The 19,359-nt window shown below is 48.9% G+C and overlaps 1 protein-coding gene across 1 annotated transcript in view; it reads left to right on the top strand.

The window, feature by feature from the left end:
• Nucleotides 1-19,359, top strand: part of LOC144600809 (protein bicaudal C homolog 1-like) — a 141,868-nt gene that overhangs the window by 104,281 nt on the left and 18,228 nt on the right. The window contains exons 3-5 of the mRNA XM_078412701.1: nt 10,214-10,293; nt 13,130-13,288; nt 17,479-17,532. Coding sequence (XP_078268827.1) covers nt 10,214-10,293; nt 13,130-13,288; nt 17,479-17,532 — 293 coding nt within the window. The remainder of the gene's footprint in view (nt 1-10,213; nt 10,294-13,129; nt 13,289-17,478; nt 17,533-19,359) is intronic.

The following is a 19,359-nucleotide window of genomic DNA, read 5'->3' as shown; positions in this document are numbered from 1 at the left end:
AGACCCCAGCCGAGATTTCCACAGCAGCACAGGAACTCAGCCTGCTGTGTACATTCTGTTGTCACGGCAACAAGGCATAAACAAAGCCCTTTTCAAATGCCCTGCTTGCCATTAATAATAACCAGATGCCAAAAGGCACTTTGAGATTTTGCATGGTCAAGATGATTAGAGGTTTACAATGCAATATATCATTTGTCCCAAAGCCGTGTTCTCCATCATTGGATATGATGTCACCTCAAACCAGTCCCTCCATGAGTTATGTAGGAAGGGACTTTTTTTCATTTGCTGTGCATTGGCTGCTCGTTTTCACTACCACCATCTCCTGACAAGTCTAAATTCGGTCCTTGCACACAAAGAAAATGAGTTATGCCACCCAGTTTTGGAGTGAGCCACTGCAGGCGATGCAACAAAGTAGGAATGAACTCATTTTGAATCTTGAGGTCAACCCGACTCCTTAACACGTTCACTCTCAGCAGTTCGACACAAAAAGCTGGAGTAACTCAGCGGCACAGGCAGTGTCTGTGGAGGGAAGGAATGGGTGACGTTTCGGGTCGAGACCCTTCTTCAGACTGAAGAATGTCACCCATTCCTTCCCTCCAGAGACGCTGCCTGTCCCGCTGAGTTACTCCAGATTTTTCTGAGGTCACTTCCTACACGTGTCTATCTTTGCCTTTGTGCTCTGTGTTGCCAAGCCTTTCAGTTGATGAGACATGAGGAACTGCAGACGCTGGACTCTTGAGCAAAGCACAAAAGTGCTGGAGTAACTCAGCGGATCAGATAGCATCTGTGGAGGGGATGGATAGGCCACCTTTTGGGCAGGGACCCTTCTTCAGACTGATTGTTGACTTGTTGAACTGAAGACGGTGCACAGTGATGCATCTTACAAAAAAAAAACTTACTGTCTTGCAAATCTGTTACTCCCCCGCAAAGATTCCAGCAGATTTCAGGTCCACATTTCAGAATTTTACACATTTTGAACGCAGGTTCCATTCAAAATTGTTGTGCTTCTCCACACTGATCTAGCTTCGAATGCCGCAGGCTCGACAAGGGCCATCTTGGCTGGTTAAACAAGTCAAGTCAAGTCAAGTCAAGTTTATTTGTCACATACACATACACAGATGTGCAGTGAAACGAAAGTGGCAATGCCTGCGGATTGTGCACAAAAAATAATTACAGTTACAGCATATAAATAAAGTTAATAAGTTACTATAGTGTAGACATAAATTTAGTCCCTGGAGTTATAAAAGTTGACAGTCCTGATGGCCGGTGGGAAGAAACTCCGTCTCATCCTCTCCGTTTTCACAGCGTGACAGCGGAGGCGTTTGCCTGACCGTAGCATCTGGAACAGTCCGTTGCTGGGGTGGCAGGGGTCCCTCATGATCTTGCTTGCTCTGGATCTGCCGAACGCACTACTCTCTGCAGGGCCATCCTGTCCTGGGCAGAGCTGTTCCCAAACCAGACTGTAATGTTGCCGAACAGGATGCTCTCTACAGCCCCAGAGTAGAAGCAATGAAGGATCCTCAGAGACACTCTGAATTTCCTCAGTTGTCTAAGGTGGTAAAGGCGCTGCTTTGCCTTACCCACCAGTGCGGCAATGTGCGTTGCCCATGTCAGATCCTCTGCGATGCGGACTCCCAAGTATTTAAAACTGCTCACCCTATCCACAGTAGACCCATTTATCTCCAGTGGCGTGTACGTCCTTGGATGTTTAGCCCTTCTAAAGTCCACAATCAGCTCCTTCGTTTTAGTGACATTCAAGAGTGACAAACAGTTAAAGTATCAAATCATGAGAGGAATAGATCGGGTAAAGGCACAGACTCCCTTGCACAGAGTAGGAGAGTCAAGAACCAGGGCACAGAGGTTTAAGGTGAAATCAAAGATTTAATAGGAATCTGAGGGGTAACGTTTTCACACAAAGGGTGGTGGGAATATGGAAAGAGCTGCCGGAGGAGGTAGTTGAGGCAGAGACTATCGCAACGTCTAAGAAACAATTAGACAGGTACACAGATAGTGTAGAAAGGAACTGCAGATGCTGGTTTACATCGAAGATAGACACAAAATGCTGGAGTAACTCAGCGGGACAGGCAGCATCTCTGGAGAGAAGGAATGGGTGACGTTTCAGGTCAAGACCCTTCTTCGGACATCACAGATAGGACAGATTTAGGAGGGATACTAGACCAAGTGGACCCGTTGGGCCAAAGCTCTCCTGCATTGGTGCAACACCCTCTCTATCCCCCCCCCCCTCCCCTCTCCCCTCTCCCCCCCCTCCCCCCAGGGCCATCTTAACGCATGGGCCTGATGGGCACTTGCCCGGGGGCCCCATGCTGATCTGTGTATGTTAAGTGACTTGTAATAAATAAATACTACTTTAAAAATGTAGGCTCAATAAGTGCTTTTTTCGCAACATTTTCAGTCACTAAGTGCTCACAGCGATCTGTAACTGCTTTTCGCAACAATGTAGCACCCTAAGTCCATCGCTAAGTGCTTTTCGGTAAGTGCTTTTCGCCGGCACGACAGGGGGGGGGGGGGGGGCTGGTAGGGGAAGGGGGGGGGGGGGGGGAGAGTAACGTAGGGGCCCCAGTACACTGCTTTGCCCGGGGGCCCATAATGCTGTAAAAAACGGCCCTGCCTCCCCTCTCCCCTCTCCTCCCATCCCCTCCTCCCCCCCCTTTCCTCTCCTCCCTCCTCCCTTCCCCCTCTCTCCCTCCACCCCTCCCCCCTGCCCTCCCCCACCACTCCATCCCCCTCAACTCTCCCTTATCCTTCCCCCTCCCTCCCTCCTCCCCGTCCCTCCCTCCTTAGGAGATAGATTTAAACTTTAAAATGTGAATAACTTTTAAAATATAACACCGATTTCAATGAAACTTCTTCCATTAGCACCAAAGGGACGACGGTGAGTAAGGTAGGCCTGCAATTGTCGTGCTATCGTGTACCGTTCTGGCTGTAGTTCAGGAACAAACAAACAAACAAACGAGAGTTTAAACATATAGATTGGCAAATGCAAGCAGGTGGGACCAGCGTCGATGGGATAAGTTGGTCGGTGTGAGCAAGTTAGGCCGTGGGGCCCGTTTCCACGCTGTATGACTCTATGACTCAGCTCAGGTGCACTTGCGTCAGTGCTTTAGATGACTGGGCAGCTTGCTTGTGGCAAATACTTTGAGACAATTCCCTTAATGGCAATTTGGAATCAAATTAGGAAAAATTATAGAGAATTTCATGCAGCACTCCTACATAATCGGATCAAGGACAGAAGCATTCATTCACTCACTTTCATCTCAGTGAAGGAGGAGACTGAAAGGTATCCCTTTACCCAAAATTAGCAGCAAAAGGTCGATGCCCATTGTAGTGTTTTCCATTACTTTTATCTAACATCCACTTATTTCAGCATTTGCGTTTATTTTTAGCTCAATGGATAAATCCCCCGGCCTCCACACACCCACACACACACAGAGATTAGGATTTACCAATTATAAATGATATTTGGGCATTATTATTACGCGAGGAAAAGGTCAAGCTTGTAAAACTTCCTTCCGGGTTCCTGCCAGGGTGCGCGCCAAACCTCACCATAGAAAAAACACTGAAAACAGTGTTGCAAAAGACGAGACTGCATAATTAAGAATCGATTGAGGAGAACTTAAGGGATGATTGAGCCTGCCCTGTCAGGCCACAGCTGATACATTAATCTTACATTGTTGGCAGGTGATGCAGCAGGAAGCAATATGTCGGAAGCAATTCTGAAGGCGAGCTGTACAATGGTGACTGTGTAATAGCAGCAAAACGATGGTAAACCTGACATCAGATTGGCTTGATACTGTCTGACACTGATGTTTCACAGGGAATCGGCGTGAAGAAGGGTCTCGACCCAAAACGTCACCCATTCCTTCTCTCCAGAGATGCTGCCTGTCCGCTGAGTTGCTCCATCTTTTTGCGTCTATAATTGGTATTCCAAGTTTAGTTTAGTTTATTGCACTTTCTCATATGGTGGTTTCGTTTGGAGATACAGCGCGGAAACAGGCCATTCGGCCCACAGAGACCGTGCCGGCCCGCACATTAACATTATCCTAGGGACAATTCTCACGTTTGTACCAAGCCTATTAACACCTGTAGGTCTTTGGATTTAGATTTTTTTTTTTAGATTTAGAGATACAGCGCGGAAACAGGCCCTTCGGCCCACCGAGTCCGCGCCGCCCAGCCAGCGATCCCTGCACACTAACACTATCCTACACACACTAGGGACAATTTTTACATTTACCCAGTCAATTAACCTACATACCTGTACGTCTTTGGAGTGTGGGGAGGGAAACCGAAGATCTCGGGGAAAAACCCACGCAGGTCACGGGGAGAACGTACAAACTCCGTACAGTACAGCACCCGCAGTCAGGATCGAACCAGGATCCCTGGCACTGTATGGCAGCAACTCTACCACTGCATCACCATGCTGCCCAGAATGTGCCCTGAAAAAACCATTCGGGTAACAACCTTCCAGTTGCAAAAACTCCTGCCGACCATTAGTTTTGTTTCGTTTATTATTACTGTCATGTGTGCCGAGGTACAGTGAAAAGCTTTTGTTTGTGTGCTATCCAGTCAAAGAAAAGACTGTACATGAATACATAAGGTGGGCAGCGCAGCAAGCTGCGACCTTACAGCGCCAGAGGACCCCGGATCCAATAGACAATAGACAATAGGTGCAGGAGGAGGCCATTCGGCCCTTCGATCCATCCTGACCTCGGGTGCTATCTGTACGGAGTTTGTACGTTCGCCCTGTGACTGCGTGGGCTTTCTCCGGGAGCTCTAGTTTCTTCTCACACTCCAAAGATGTCCCGGTTTGTAGGTTAATTGGCTCCAGTAAAATTGTAAATTGTCCTTAGTGTGTAGTGTAGTGTTAATGTAAATCGCTGGTAGGCCCCAACTTGGTGAGCTGAAGGGCGAAAGTCTAAAAACACTATTAAACCATCTATAGTGCGTAGATAAAGGATAAAGGATACAATATTCAGTGCAAGGTATAACATTGAAGTTCGATAAAGTCCGACTAAAGATAGTTCATAAAATCAAAGGAGATCATGTGATAGAATTAGGGCCATTCAGCCATCAAGTCTACTCCGCCATTCAATCATGGCTGATCTATCTCTCCCTCCTAACCCCATTCTTGTGCCTTCTCCCCATAACCTCTGACACCCGTACTAATCAAGAATCTATCTATCTCTGCCTTAAATATATCCACTGACTTTGCCTCCACGGCCTTTTGTGGCAAAGAATTCCACAGATTCACCACCCTCTGATTAAAGAAATTCCTCCTCACCTTCTTTCCTAAAGGAACGTCCATCAATTCTGAGGCTATGACCTCTAGTCCTAGACTCTCCACATCCACCCTATTCAAGCCTTTCACTATTCGGTACATTTCAATGAGGTCCCCCCCTCATTCTTCTAAACTCCAGCGAGTACAGGCCCAGTGCTGACAAACGCTCATCATAGGTTAAACCTACTCAAGTTACTCTTTGATTATTGCTACTGGGCTGGTTTTATATCCCAATTTGCGAATCTCCCTTGGATCCAATGGACTCTTACTTTTATTGACTGACCTTCCTACACTGGACCTTGTCAAATGCCATGCTGAAAATGCATGTAGACAGTACCAGATGCACGATCAGCGATGACACTTATTGTTACAACCTCATAAAAAATGTATCTGGTAAAACAGGGCCTTCAATTTAAAATCCAATAGACCAAGTGGACCCGTTGGGCCCAAACCTTTCCTGCATTGGTGCAGCACCCTCTCCTCCCCCCTACCACCCCCCCCTCCCTCCCCTCCCTCCTCCCTTCCCCCTCTCCCCCCCTCCCTCCACCCCTCCTCCCTCCCTCCACCTCCCCCTCCCTCCCTTCCCCTCCCCCTCAATCCCCCTTATCTCCTCCCTGCTCCCCCATCCTTCCCTCCCCCCTCTCCCTTCCTCCCCTCCCCCCTTCTCTCCCTAAAAGATAGATTTAAACTTTAAATTGTGAATAACTTAAAACATACAACACTGATTTCAATGACACTTCTTCCATTAGCACCAAGGGGATGACGGTGAGTAAGGTGGGCCTAAAATTGTCGCGTTATCGTGTACCGTTTTGGCTGTAGTTCAGGAACAAACAAACAAACGAGAGTTTTAGTATATAGATAGGTGGTGACTGCCCTTGTTTAATAAACATCATCAAAGACCTTTACTACCCCAGTCATTTCCTCTCCTCTCCTCTCCTCTCCCATGCAAAAAAGCTTGAAAGCATGCACCACCATGCTCAGGAACAACTTCCTCCCCTCTGTTATCAGACTTCTGAACGGTTCTCGCCAGAAGCTAGGATGTAGTCCCCATCTTCCAATCTACCTCATTGCGGAGATTGGACTTTTTCTCGCGAACTGGGATGCCGAAAACTATATTCTGCACTCTGATATTTTTTACCTTTGCACTACCTGTTGTACAACTTCATTGTAACCTTGCGTAGTACAATCTGACTTAATTAGATCGCTTGAAACAAAAGCATTTCCCTGTACCTCACTCAGTACACGTGACCATGAACAAATACCCCACTAAACTAAGGTTTTATGCTGTTTCATACATTGATTCCAACAATTTTAATAAACTAACTGGCCTATATTACACAGAACTCCAGCCCATTGGCACCATTCTTGTAGACAGGAAGGATTGGAAAGTTGCAGTCGTGGCCTCTGTAATTTCCTCCTTCTTTTAGCACCTGTTCATTCATGCCTGCTGGCTTATCCCTTTTCAGAGACGCTAAACGCCTTATTGCATGCCCTTCCCTATCCAGCATTCCACATTGATCCCCCTTAACTCCAGAACTGGCATCGACCCATTTTCTGCAAGGTATGCAGTTTAGTTTCGAGATGCAGCATGGAAACAGGCCCTTTGGCCACCGAGTCCACACTGACCAGCGATCCCTGCACATTAATACTATCCTACACACATTGGGGACAATTTCACTTACACCAAGCCAATTTACCTACATACCTGAAGGCTTTTGGAGTGTGGGAGGAAACTGAAGATCTCGGAGAAAACCCACCCGGTCACGGGGGAGAACGTACAAACTCCGTTCAGGCAGCACCCGTAGTCGGGATCGAACCCGGGGTCTACGGGGCTGCAAGCGCTGTAAAGCAGCAACTCTACCGCTGCGCCACCATGCCGTATTTATTGTATGTAAAGTACGTGGGTAAGAACGCTGGGGGAAAGGCCGGGAAAGGGGCCATGGTGAATACAAAGATGGGAGTAAGATTAACATGCAAAATTTATTTCACGAGGAAGACTCTCGGTTGGGTGTGGAAAGACACATAAGTTATAGGGGCAGAATTAGGCCCTTCGGCCCATCAAGTCTACTCCGCCATTCAATCATACATAGCTGATCTATCTTTCCCTCTCAACCCCATTCTCCGGCCTTCTCCCCAAAGCCCCTCACGTAGTGAGGTATTGCTAAATGTTGAGAGACAGAATAACCTGAATGCAGAAGAGTGAATGTAGTATCTACCAGTTCCCTCACATTAGAAAGGTTATACTGAATTCAAAGATTCTATGTTTCAAAGATCGATTTACATCAGTCTCTTTTCTGAAGTCTCTAGCGGTCAATAACTACACTTTTGAGTGGGGGGCCTCAACTAAGGTGAAGATACTTCCAAGGAAGTTAAGCAAGATAAATTATTTTAAATGAAGCACCCTTCACTCCGAGGACTATAATCTTATAAAGGATTTTCAAATCGTGGAGCCCGGTGGCGCAGAAGTAGAGTTGCTGTCGTACAGCGCCAGAGTCCTGGGTTCGATCCTGACTCGTGGGTGATGTCTGTACGGAGTTTGTACGTTCTCCCTGTGACCGTGTGGGTTTTCCCCAGGCGCTCCTGGTTTACTCCCACACTCCAAAGACGTACAGGTTTGTGGGTTAATTTGGCTTTGGCAAAATTGTAAGTTGTTTCCAGAGTGTAGGATATTGCCAGTGTGCAGGGATCGTTAGTTGGCGTGAGCCGAAGGGCTGTTTCCGCGCCGTATCTCCAAACTGAACTCAAACTCAACAAGTACAATTTTTACGAAGCATATGAATGAGTCGCTGATGAATAAATCATCCGTCCAGACAGAAACGTCTGGGGAGAGATCCTCTGTAGACAGAGGCTGAGGAGTGGATTCTGTGAATTCTACTGTGTAACTCTGAAGATCTCTTGGGTAGACATCTCTGGAGAGTAGGAATGGGTGACATTTCGGGTCGAGACCCTTCTTCAGACAGACAAATGTCACCCATTCGTTCCCACCAGAGATGCTGTCTGTTCCACTGTGTTATTCCAGCATTTTGTGGTCTATCTTCGGTGTAAACCAGCATCTGCAGTTCCTTCCTACCATAGCAGCACCATAGGAGCTGCTCTTGTTCCCACAAGGTGCGTCTATCCTGTTAGACTGCTAGACAGCTCATATTTTTACTCATGAGCAAGCAGGCACAGGCAGATTGCTGGAAATACCTGTACCAAGAGCCTAGATATATGTTTGGGATCTGATCGGGTAAAGAATAGCCACTTAAGACCCTGATCTGTAACTGGGAAGAAGGGCGCAGAGGCCATAGCTGGTGGAGCTGCTACCTCACAGCGCCGGTGCCCCGGGTTCGATCGTGAGCTCGGGTGCTGCCAGTGTGGAGTTTGCAGGTTCTCCCAGTGAACCGTGTGGGTTTCCTCTGGGTTCCTCTCACATCCCAAAAACAAGTGTGGGGTTTGTGGGTTAATTGGAATCTGCAAATCTCCTCGAGTAATTTAAGTAAGGAAGTGGATGAGAAAGTGGGATAATATGGAACTGGCGTGAACGGGTGATCAATGGGTAGGCATGGTCCCGGTGGGCCGAAGGGCCTGTTTCCATGCTGTATCTCTTTTAAAAGAAACTGGAAAAATAAAAACTTTGATCTGGGTCTTTTGTCTGAGCCTGAACATTAAAAAAGTGAAGGAATGTGGGGGCGAAGGTTTGAAAGCATCGAGTTCTTGTCTCTGGCTCAGACTTGGAAATCTGACAACTATTCCTGCAACTTGATTGTAAATAGTGTCATTGAGAATATGCCGCGTGACTTGGCTCCAGCTCGGTACCAAACTGCAGCCCGACAGCCTGCATTGCTGCAGGGGCTCATCCTAGCCGCACCTCCTCTCACGTGGCGCTCTCATCCCTTTCCCAATCGGCTGCCATGATTGGGCGGCACGGCAGAGGCACAGCGGTAGAGTCGCTGCCTCACACGTACACGTTGAGCCTCGCACGGCACTCCACGGCCCACAGCCCCCTCCAGGACGTACAGGAAGAGCAGTTCTCCACACCACTGCCCGCAGCTCACGCCCGAACACACGGCGCACTGCTTTCCCCGGCAACGCCCCACAGATGACCGTACAACACAGGGCGCAATGCACTCCACACTACGGCCAGAGCTCCACACACTGATCAGTCTGAAGAAGGATCTCGACCCGAAACGGCTCCCATTCCTTCTCTCCTGAGATGCTGCCTGACCTGCTGAGTTACTCCAGCATTTTGTGAATAAATACCTTCGATTTGTACCAGCATCTGCAGTTATTTTCTTACACTAACTCTACCACTGCGCCACAATACCACCCCAAATGGCACACGAGACACTTCACCCCACTGAGGGCTCACAGCTAGGGTTGCCAACTGTCTCGTATTAGCCGGGACATCCGGTATTTTGGACTAAATTGGTTTGTCCCGTACGGGACCGCCCTTGTCCCGTATTAGGCCAGGACGGCACTGTAGGCCCGGACACTGTAGGTCCGGACAGTGTAGGGCCGGACAGTGTAGGCCCGGACAGTGTAGGCCCGGACAGTGTAGCCCCGGACACTGTATGTCCAGACACTGTAGGCCCGGACACTGTAGCCCAGGGGCGGCTTTAGACCCGGACAGTGTGCCGGGCCCGGGGGCCGCCTAACGAGGTTGCATAGCAACCCACCTCCCGGCCCGGGCGGCCGCCATTGGTGGAGCGGGAGCACGTGGCCGCTGGCTGGGTGAGGTCACATGGGGCGTGGGGCGATGACGTCACCTTGTCCCTTATTTGGGAGTGAGAAAGTTGGCAACCCTACTCACAGCTCCCTCCAGTTTCTTCGAACCCGAGCTCATGGTTCCTGGGTTGGGATTTATGTTAGTTTGGACCTTTGAACGAGGACAGCTTGCCTCGCATCTCACGTGTGGTTTTGCTTATGTTTGTGCAGATCCCCACATTAAAGTTGGCGGAAAGAAAGAAAACGTGAAGGAGGCGAAAGAAAGGATCATGTCGGTCCTGGACACAAAGGTGAGGAGGGCAGTTTGTCACACATTGTCAACCAGCAGTGGTCTACTCTCTCTGTGCAGTTACTGTGGTAGCTCGGTGCAGTCTAATCAATGGCATTCACTGGCAGGGTTAGGACCTCACTCCACCTAGTGTACAGACTAAACATCTCTGCCTTCTGATGATGATCATAAGGTCATGTAATAGGAGCAGAATTAGGCCATTTTGCCCATCAGGTCTACTCTGCCATTCAATCATGGCTGATCTATCTCTCCCTCCTAACCCCATCCTCCTCATATCCCCTGACGCCCTTACTAATCAAGAATCTATCCACCTCAGCCTTAAAAATATTCACTGACGTCCTCCACAGCCTTCTGTGGCAAAGAATTCCACAGATTCACCATCCTCTGACTAAAAAAAATCCTTCTCATCTCCTTCCTAAAGGAATGTCCTTTAATTCTGAGGCTATGACCTCTAGTCCTAGACTCTCCCACTGGTGGAAACATCCTCTCCACATCCACTCTATCCAAGCCTTTCACTCTTCTGTACGTTTCAATGAGGTCCCCCCTCATTCTTTAAACTCCAGTGAGTACAGGCCCAGTGCTGACAAACGCTCATCATAAGTCAACCTACTCATTCCTGGGATCATTGTTGTAAACGTCCTCTGGACCCTCTCCAGAGTCAGCACATCCTTCATCAGACATGGTGCCCAAAATTGCTCACAATACTCCATGTGCGGCCTGACCAACACCTTATAGAGCCTCAGAATTACATCCCTGTTTTTATATTCTAGTTCTCGAAAATAAATGCTGGCATTACCTGTTCCTTCTTTGATGATTCTTTTGGCGATACCGATCCTCGTCTCCATCCGCCGCCATCTTGAAAATGGCGTTTTGTCCAGCGTCCATGGTTGAAAAATGTAGAATGGCCCGTCATCCAATTCTATTGTAAACCCCTCCTTCCCTGCCCCGCCTCCCTTCCTTCTCCTTATCCTCTCCCCAATTCATTAAACCATGCAACCTTCACTCCCTGCTATATATCTGCCTCTTCCTTTCCCCCATGCCTACAACCCCCTTCCCTGTCCCCTCCTCCACCCATGCCTACAACCCCCTTCCCTGTCCCCTCCTCCACCCATGCCTACAACCCCCTTCCCTGTCCCCTCCTCCACCCATGCCTACAACCCCCTTCCCTCTCCCCTCCTCCACCCATGCCTACAACCCCCTTCCCTGTCCCCTCCTCCACCCATGCCTACAACCCCCTTCCCTCTCCCCTCCTCCACCCATGCCTACAACCCCCTTCCCTGTCCCCTCCTCCACCCATGCCTACAACCCCCTTCCCTGTCCCCTCCTCCACCCATGCCTACAACCCCCTTCCCTGTCCCCTCCTCCACCCATGCCTACAACCCCCTTCCCTCTCCCCTCCTCCACCCATGCCCTCTTCTCTATTCCTCCCTGGCACTTTCCCAATCTACTTCCCCCCCCCCCCCCGCCCCGCCATTCCCCAGTCCCTCTTGCCATTTACCCCCTTTCCTTCACCCCCTCCTGCCTGTCCTGCCCCATGCCCTCTCCCTATCAATGCCTGGCAATGCACACCTTGCCTTTCCTCTGCCCCCTTGCGCTTTCACCTACACTCCACATCCCCTTTTTCCCATCCGTCCCCCCAAACCTCATGCACCCCCCCTTCTCCCTGTACCTTCTCCTTTGCTCAGTCCCTGTTCCTGTTCCCAATTCCCGTCCCCCCCCCCCCCCCCATTGTCCTCACACCTTCCCACCCACCCATCGATGGTCTTGTGGCACTCATCAGTATGGGCAGGGGTGCAGTGCTGCCCGAGCTCACTGGAGCGCCGCTCCGCTCCGGCACCTCTGTAAAAGGTGGCCGCGTATTGAATAAAGGTGATTCTATGGAAGCGAAGGATGTACTGATAGGCTATAATCATGTTTGACCCTCTTGGGAGACTGGCTTGCCCCCCTCCCCCCCCCAAGCAAAACCCGAAATGACGCCCCTGTTTGACAGCTCCGGCATCTAAAAAATTAACACTGCAACACTGAGCACGGGTGTCAATGGTTATGGGGAGAAGGAAGGAGAATGTGGTTAGGAGGGAGAAATAGATCACCCAGATGATTCTTCATCTCTCTCTCTCTCTCTCTCTCTCTCTCTCTCTCTCTCTCTCTCTCTCTCTCTCTCTCTCTCTCTCTCTCTCTCTCTCTCTCTCTCTCTCTCCCCCCTCTCTTTCCCCCTCTTTCCCTCTCTCTATCTCTCTTTCCCTCTCTCTCTTTCTCTTTTCCCCCACTCCCTGCCATGAGAAGGACATGGGAACATCTGTTCGATGTATTCAGTCCCTTATCCATTTACAGTTCAATTAGGTCTTTTCCAAGAACTAAGATCCCTCATCCATCTCCTTAGCTGACCGAAGGTATTTATTCACAAAATGCTGGAGTAACTCAGCAGGTCGGGCAGCATCTCGGGAGAGAAGGAATGGGTGACGTTTCGGGTCGAGACCCTTCTTCAGACTGACCCACTGGTGCAAAGTCTTCTAGCCCTTTGCCCATTCCACCCCCGGGTCTCCATCTAAGGGAATGCAGTGCAAGTACTAACCCAGTTTGGTGCCGAATTATGGGTCAGCACAGCTCCAGTTCAGTTAATTAACGCAGGCACTGCGTTCACAACAAGTAATACCAGTCTGCTGCAATACTATCCAATGTCTCGTTTTCCCTGGTGAACAATGAAGCATTGTTGAAGAAAAATGCTGCTCATAATTCGAGTCCATTCAGTAATGAAAAAAAGGAGTTGATGAACGAGGCAGGAATGATGCAGAGTGATCATTAAGTTACAATTGTTTCCCTCTTGTTCTTTGGATCAGAGTAATCGGGTAACCCTGAAGATGGACGTGTCGCATACGGAACACTCTCACGTGATCGGCAAGGGGGGCAACAACATCAAAAAGGTGATGGAGGAGACGGGATGCCACATCCATTTCCCAGACTCCAACAGGAACAACCAGACAGAGAAAAGCAATCAGGTAACTCCCGGGGACAGACACAAAGAGCTGGAGTAACTCGGCGGGACAGGCAGCATCTCTGCAGAGGAGGAATTTTTAGATTTTAGATTTAGAGATACAGCGCGGAAACAGGCCCTTCGGCCCACCGGGTCCGCGCCGCCCAGCGATCCCCGCACACTAACACTATCCTACACACACTAGGGACAATTTTTACATTTTGCCCAGCCAATTAACCTACAAACCTGCACGTCTTTGGAGTGTGGGAGGAAACCGAAGATCTCGGAGAAAACCCACGCAGGTCACGGGGAGAACGTACAAACTCCGTACAGAGGGCGCCTGTAGTCAGGATCGAACCTGAGTGTCCGGTGCTGCATTCGCTGTAAGGCAGCAACTCTACCGCTGCGCCACCGTGCCGGTAACATTTCGGGTCGAGACCCTTCTTCAAACTGGTTATTCAAGAGATTCAAGATTCAAGATAGCTTTATTTGTCATCCAATATTGGACGAAATTCAGTCACCCACAGTCCAACAATAAAAACATTAAATAGGCATTAAAATTACACAACCCCAAAAACACACAAAAAAAAGAAACATCCATCAAGAAAACATCCATCACAGTGAGTCTCCTCCAGTCCTCTCCTCACTGTGATGGAAGGCCACAATGTCTTTCCCTTCTCCTGCCGTCTTCTCCTGCAGTCAGGCTGTTGTGGTTGCAGGCCGCGCCGGACGGTCCGCAGCGTCAATAGACAATAGACAATAGACAATAGGTGCAGGAGTAGGCCATTCAGCCCTTCGAGCCAGCACCGCCATTCAATGCGATCATGGCTGATCACTCTCAATCAGTACCCCGTTCCTGCCTTCTCCCCATACCCCCTCACTCCGCTATCCTTAAGAGCTCTATCCAGCTCTCTCTTGAAAGCATCCAACGAACTGGCCTCCACTGCCTTCTGAGGCAGAGAATTCCACACCTTCACCACTCTCTGACTGAAAAAGTTCTTCCTCATCTCCGTTCTAAATGGCCTACCCCTTATTCTTAAACTGTGGCCCCTTGTTCTGGACTCCCCCAACATTGGGAACATGTTTCCTGCCTCTAATGTGTCCAATCCCCTAATTATCTTATATGTTTCAATAAGATCCCCCCTCATCCTCCTAAATTCCAGTGTATACAAGCTCAATCGCTCCAGCCTTTCAACATACGACAGTTCCGCCATTCCGGGAATTAACCTAGTGAACCTACGCTGCACGCCCTCCATAGCAAGAATATCCTTCCTCAAATTTGGAGACCAAAACTGCACACAGTACTCCAGGTGCGGTCTCACCAGGGCCCGGTACAACTGTAGAAGGACCTCTTTGCTCCTATACTCAACTCCTCTTGTTATGAAGGCCAACATTCCATTGGCTTTCTTCACTGACAAGGGAAACGAGAGATATAGACGGTGATGTGGAGAGATAAGCAACAATGAATGAAAATATGCAAAAAAGTAACGTTGATAAAGCAAACAGGCCACTGCTGGCTGTTTGTCGGGTGAAAATGAGGAACTAGTGCGACTTGGGTGGGGGAGGGGTGGAGAGAGAGGGAATGCCGGGACCACCTGAAGTGGGAGAAATCAATATTCATACCACTGGGCTGTTAGTTGCCCAAGCGAAATATGGGATGCTGTTCTTCCAATTTGCGTTCAGCCTCACTCTGACAACAGAGGAGACCTGGGACAGAAAGGTCTGTGGAGGAATGGGAAGGAGAATTAAAGTGTCCGGGTAACTCCTGGCTTTTGTACTTCAAGACTGTCAGGGAGTGGTTTAGTTTAGTTTACGGATACAACGTGGAAACAGTCCCCTCGGCCCAACGAGTTCGCGCCGATCAGCGATCCCCTTACACAACCAGCACTATCCTACACCCACTAAGGACAATTTACAATTTTACCAAGCCAATTAAACTACAAACCTTATTTCGCCTGGGCAGCTTGCAGCCCAGTGGTATGAACATCGACTTCTCCAATTTTAGATAGTTCCTCTGTCCCTCCCGTCCCCTCCTCCTTCCCAGATCTCCCTCTATCTTCCTGTCTCCACCTATATCCTTCCTTTGTCCCGCCCCCCTGACATCAGTCTGAAGAAGGGTCTCGACCCGAAACGTCACCCATTCCTTCTCTCCCGAGATGCTGCCTGACCTGCTGAGTTACTCCAGCATTTTGTGAATAAATACCTTCGATTTGTACCAGCATCTGCAGTTATCTTCTTAAACTACAAACCTGTAGGTCTTTGGAGTGTGGGAGGAAACTGGAGTTCCTGGAGAAAACCCACGCAGGTCACGGGGAGAACGCCTACTTCGCCATTCAAACATGGCCCATCTATTTTTTCCCACTCAACCCCATTCTCCTGCCTTCTCCACGTAACCTTTGCTGCCCTAACTAAACAAGAAAAAAAACAGTGAGAAACTCCATGAAGAGTTTGGGAACTCCATGCAGAAGTTGAAGGCTGTGTGGGAGCTGATTAGATTTCTGATCTCCCCTCGTCTCTGCAATATCAGCGTGTTATTAACGCGTTTCTAAAGATATTTGGGGGTTTGTCAGGAAGGTGTCGTTTTGTTTTGTAGAAGGATCCCCGGGACAGTGCAGTGGATCGGCTAAAGAGTCAGGAAATTAGCTGAGGGTTTTCCCACAGAAAGAGTAGGTGAATCGAGCACCGGAGGACTTTGGTTCGAAGTGAAGGGGAAGAATGGATTTAATGGGAATCTGAGGGGGTAACTTTTTCACACAAAGGGTGGTGGGTGTACGGAACGTGCTGCCAGAGGAGGTAGTCGAGGCTGGGATTATCCCAACATTCAAGAAGCAGTTAGACAGGTACATTGACAGGGCAGGTTTGGAGGGATATGGACTAAACGCAGGCATAAAGTCATACAACACTGAAGCAGGCCATTCCGCCCACCAAGTTGGAGACATGGTAGAGCAATGTAAAATAATGAGCATCTTAGATGGGGTAGACGGTCAGAGCCTTTTTCCCAGGGTGAAAATGTCAATAGACAATAGACAATAGGTGCAGGAGGAGGTCATTCGCCCTTCGAGCCAGCTCCGCCATTCAATGTGATCATGCCTGATCATTCTCAATCAGTACCCTGTTCCTGCCTTCTCCCCATACCCCCTGACTCCGCTATCCTTAAGAGCTCTATCCAGCTCTCTCTTGAATGCATTCAGAGAATTGGCCTCCACTGCCTTCTGAGTCAGAGAATTCCACAGATTCACAACTCTCTGACGTCAAAGACGAGAGGGATTGCTTTGAGAGGGACAAAGTTTAAAGGAGATGTGCGGGGCACGTTTACTTCAACCGGGCGTGATGGTTGCCTGGAACGTGCTGCCAGTGGTGGTGGTGGAGGCAGAAATGATAGTGGCATTTTAGAGGCTTTTAGATAGGCTTACAAATATGCAGCATATGGAGGATGAGAGGGGATCTTATCGAAACATATAAGATGATTAAGTGGTTGGACACGTTAGAGGCAGGAAACATGTTCCCAATGTTGGGGGAGTCCAGAACCAGGGGCACAGCTTAAGAATAAGGGTTAGGCCATTTAGAACGGAGATGAGGAAAAACCTTTTCAGTCAGAGAGTTGGAAATCTGTGGAATTCTCTGCCTCAGAAGGCAGTGGAGGCCAATTCTCTGAATGCATTCAAGAGAGAGCTGGATAGAGCTCTTAAGGATAGCGGAGTCAGGGGGTATGGGGAGAAGGCAGGAACGGGGTACTGATTGAGAATGATCAGCCATGATCACATTGAATGGCGGTGCTGGCTCAAAGGGCTGAATGGCCTCCTCCTGCACCTATTGTCTATTGTCTATTGAGGGACAAAGTTTTAGTTTAACTTAGCAACATGTTCGACACAGACATGGTGGTCGGAGGGCTTGTTCCTGTGCTGCGCTGTTCTATGTTAAATGCTGGAGGACTTTCTCTTTGCACTGTAACTGAATGGTCGTGGTCATGCTTAGAAAACCATTTTGAGAAAGAGTTGTACAGCATGGAAACAGACCCTTTGGTCCAACTTGCCCATACTCACCAAGATGACCAAACGCCGGCAGGTGGGGCTAGTGTCGCTGGGACATGTGGGCCGGCGTGGGCAAGTTGGGCCGAAGGGCCTGTTTCCGCACTGTATCAGTCGACGACTCGATGACTCCGCCTCTTCAGGCCACATTTCCAAATTGAAAGTGATGGTTCTCCTTTGATCACAGGTCTCCATCGCAGGACAGCCGTCGGGTGTGGAGGCAGCAAGAAGTCGGATAAGGGTAAGTCTTGGAGCTGATTCTGACTGTCGTTGGACGGTTGAGGTGATGTGAAAATCCAGTGCTACTGAAGGACCCCCCACCCCTCCCCCCCCCCCCCCACCCCCCTTCTGTGCCGACGCAATGAGATATGTGTGCAACAGATAATGTGCTGTTGTTGGCACAACCTCACACATCCCTAATCACAGTTCCAAGCCACAGATGTGCACGGCCATTTACACCACCAGACCAAACCAAACAGAAATGTATTGAAATTTGAGCGTTAAATGACGAACGTCCAAATTCTGTGTAAGCTGAACTTTTTTGCTCATTTAGCTTGAATAAGGTTTGGAGAACATGCGATTGAACCCAGGTCTTTGGGAGGGCCAGACTGTTCCCTACTAAATTTGCAATTCTTTCTGGTGAAGGCTTCTGATAGAGGATCCTATGGACTAAAATAACTGTTTCTGAATTGTAGCTGGAAGATTTCGGAATAGTTGTGGTCAAGGTCTGAATGCAATTTCACAAGGATCCTCAGAATCCCAATCTCGTTGTACCCCTGTACAATGACAATAAAGATATATTGTATTGTTTTTCGCTGTGAATTAAATGAGGTTAATTCCCGGGATGGCGGGACTGACATATGATGAAATAATGAGTCGATTGGGCACTAGAATTTAGAAGGGTGAGAGGGGATCTTATAGAAACATATAAAATTCTTTAAAAATTGGACAGGATAGATGCAGGAAAAACGTTCCCCATGTTGGGGGAGTCCAGAACCAGGGGCCACAGTTTAAGAATAAGGGGAAGGCCATTTAGGACTGAGATGAGGAAAAACTTTTTCACCCAGAGAGTTGTGAATCTGTGGAATTCTCTGCTACAGAAGGCAGTGGAGGTCAATTTATTGGATGTTTTCAAGAGAGATAGATTTGGCTCTTAGGGCTAAAGGAATCAAGGAATACGGGGAAAAAGCAGGAACGGGGTACTGATTTAGTATGATCAGCCATGATCATATTGACTGGCGGTGCAGGCTCGAAGGGCCGAATGTCCTACTCCTGCACCTATTTTCTATGTTTCTATGGTTCTATGAATTGGATGCTTGCGACCATGGATGGGATTTTTGTCACTTCGGACATTGACGCCACTTGCATCTTTTGCCTTTTTTTTTTAAGAGCTCCCGGGATCTAGAGCTGGAAAGCAGAGGTGGCATTAGGTCAGTTTCACAGCACAAAGGGTTGAGAGAAGATTTACCAGGATGTTGCCAGGGCTCGAGGGCCTGAGCTGTCGGGAGAGGTTGAGCAGGCCAGGGCTCTACTCCTTGGAGCGCAGGAGGACGAGGGGTGAGCTTATAGAGGCGTACAAAATCATGAGAGGGATAGACCGGTTAGACGCACAGAGTCTCTTGCCCAGAGTAGCGGAATTGAGACCAGAGGACATAGGTTTAAGCCAGGGGAGGAATATTTAATGGGAATCAGAGGGGGATGACTTTTTTCCTCTGGAGAACATGGGTAGGTGATATTTCGGGGTGGGATAGTTCTTCGGGCACACAGTCTGATGAAGTGTCCCGACCCGAAACGTCACCTATCCATGTTCTCCAGAGACGCTGCCTGATCTGCCGAGTTACCCCGGCGCTTTGTGTCTTCTTTTGGAGCGATGCGTACAGCTCGGCTGCAGGGTGAATGACATTGAACTGGAAAGGACGCAAAGAAAATTTACAAAAGTGTCACAGGTAGAGTCACGAGGAGAGGTTGGGCAGATGTGGTATTCCGTGCCTGGAATGTAGAGGGCTGAGGGGTGAACTTACAGAGATTGGTAAGATCATGAGGGGCATAAGTAAGGTGAGTAGCCACA

Source organism: Rhinoraja longicauda, chromosome 16 (assembly GCF_053455715.1).
Source record: "Rhinoraja longicauda isolate Sanriku21f chromosome 16, sRhiLon1.1, whole genome shotgun sequence".
In the NCBI taxonomy this organism is placed as follows: domain Eukaryota; kingdom Metazoa; phylum Chordata; class Chondrichthyes; order Rajiformes; family Arhynchobatidae; genus Rhinoraja; species Rhinoraja longicauda.
The sequence above is the reverse complement of the archived record's forward strand: the minus strand, read 5'-3'. Positions and strand labels throughout refer to the sequence as shown.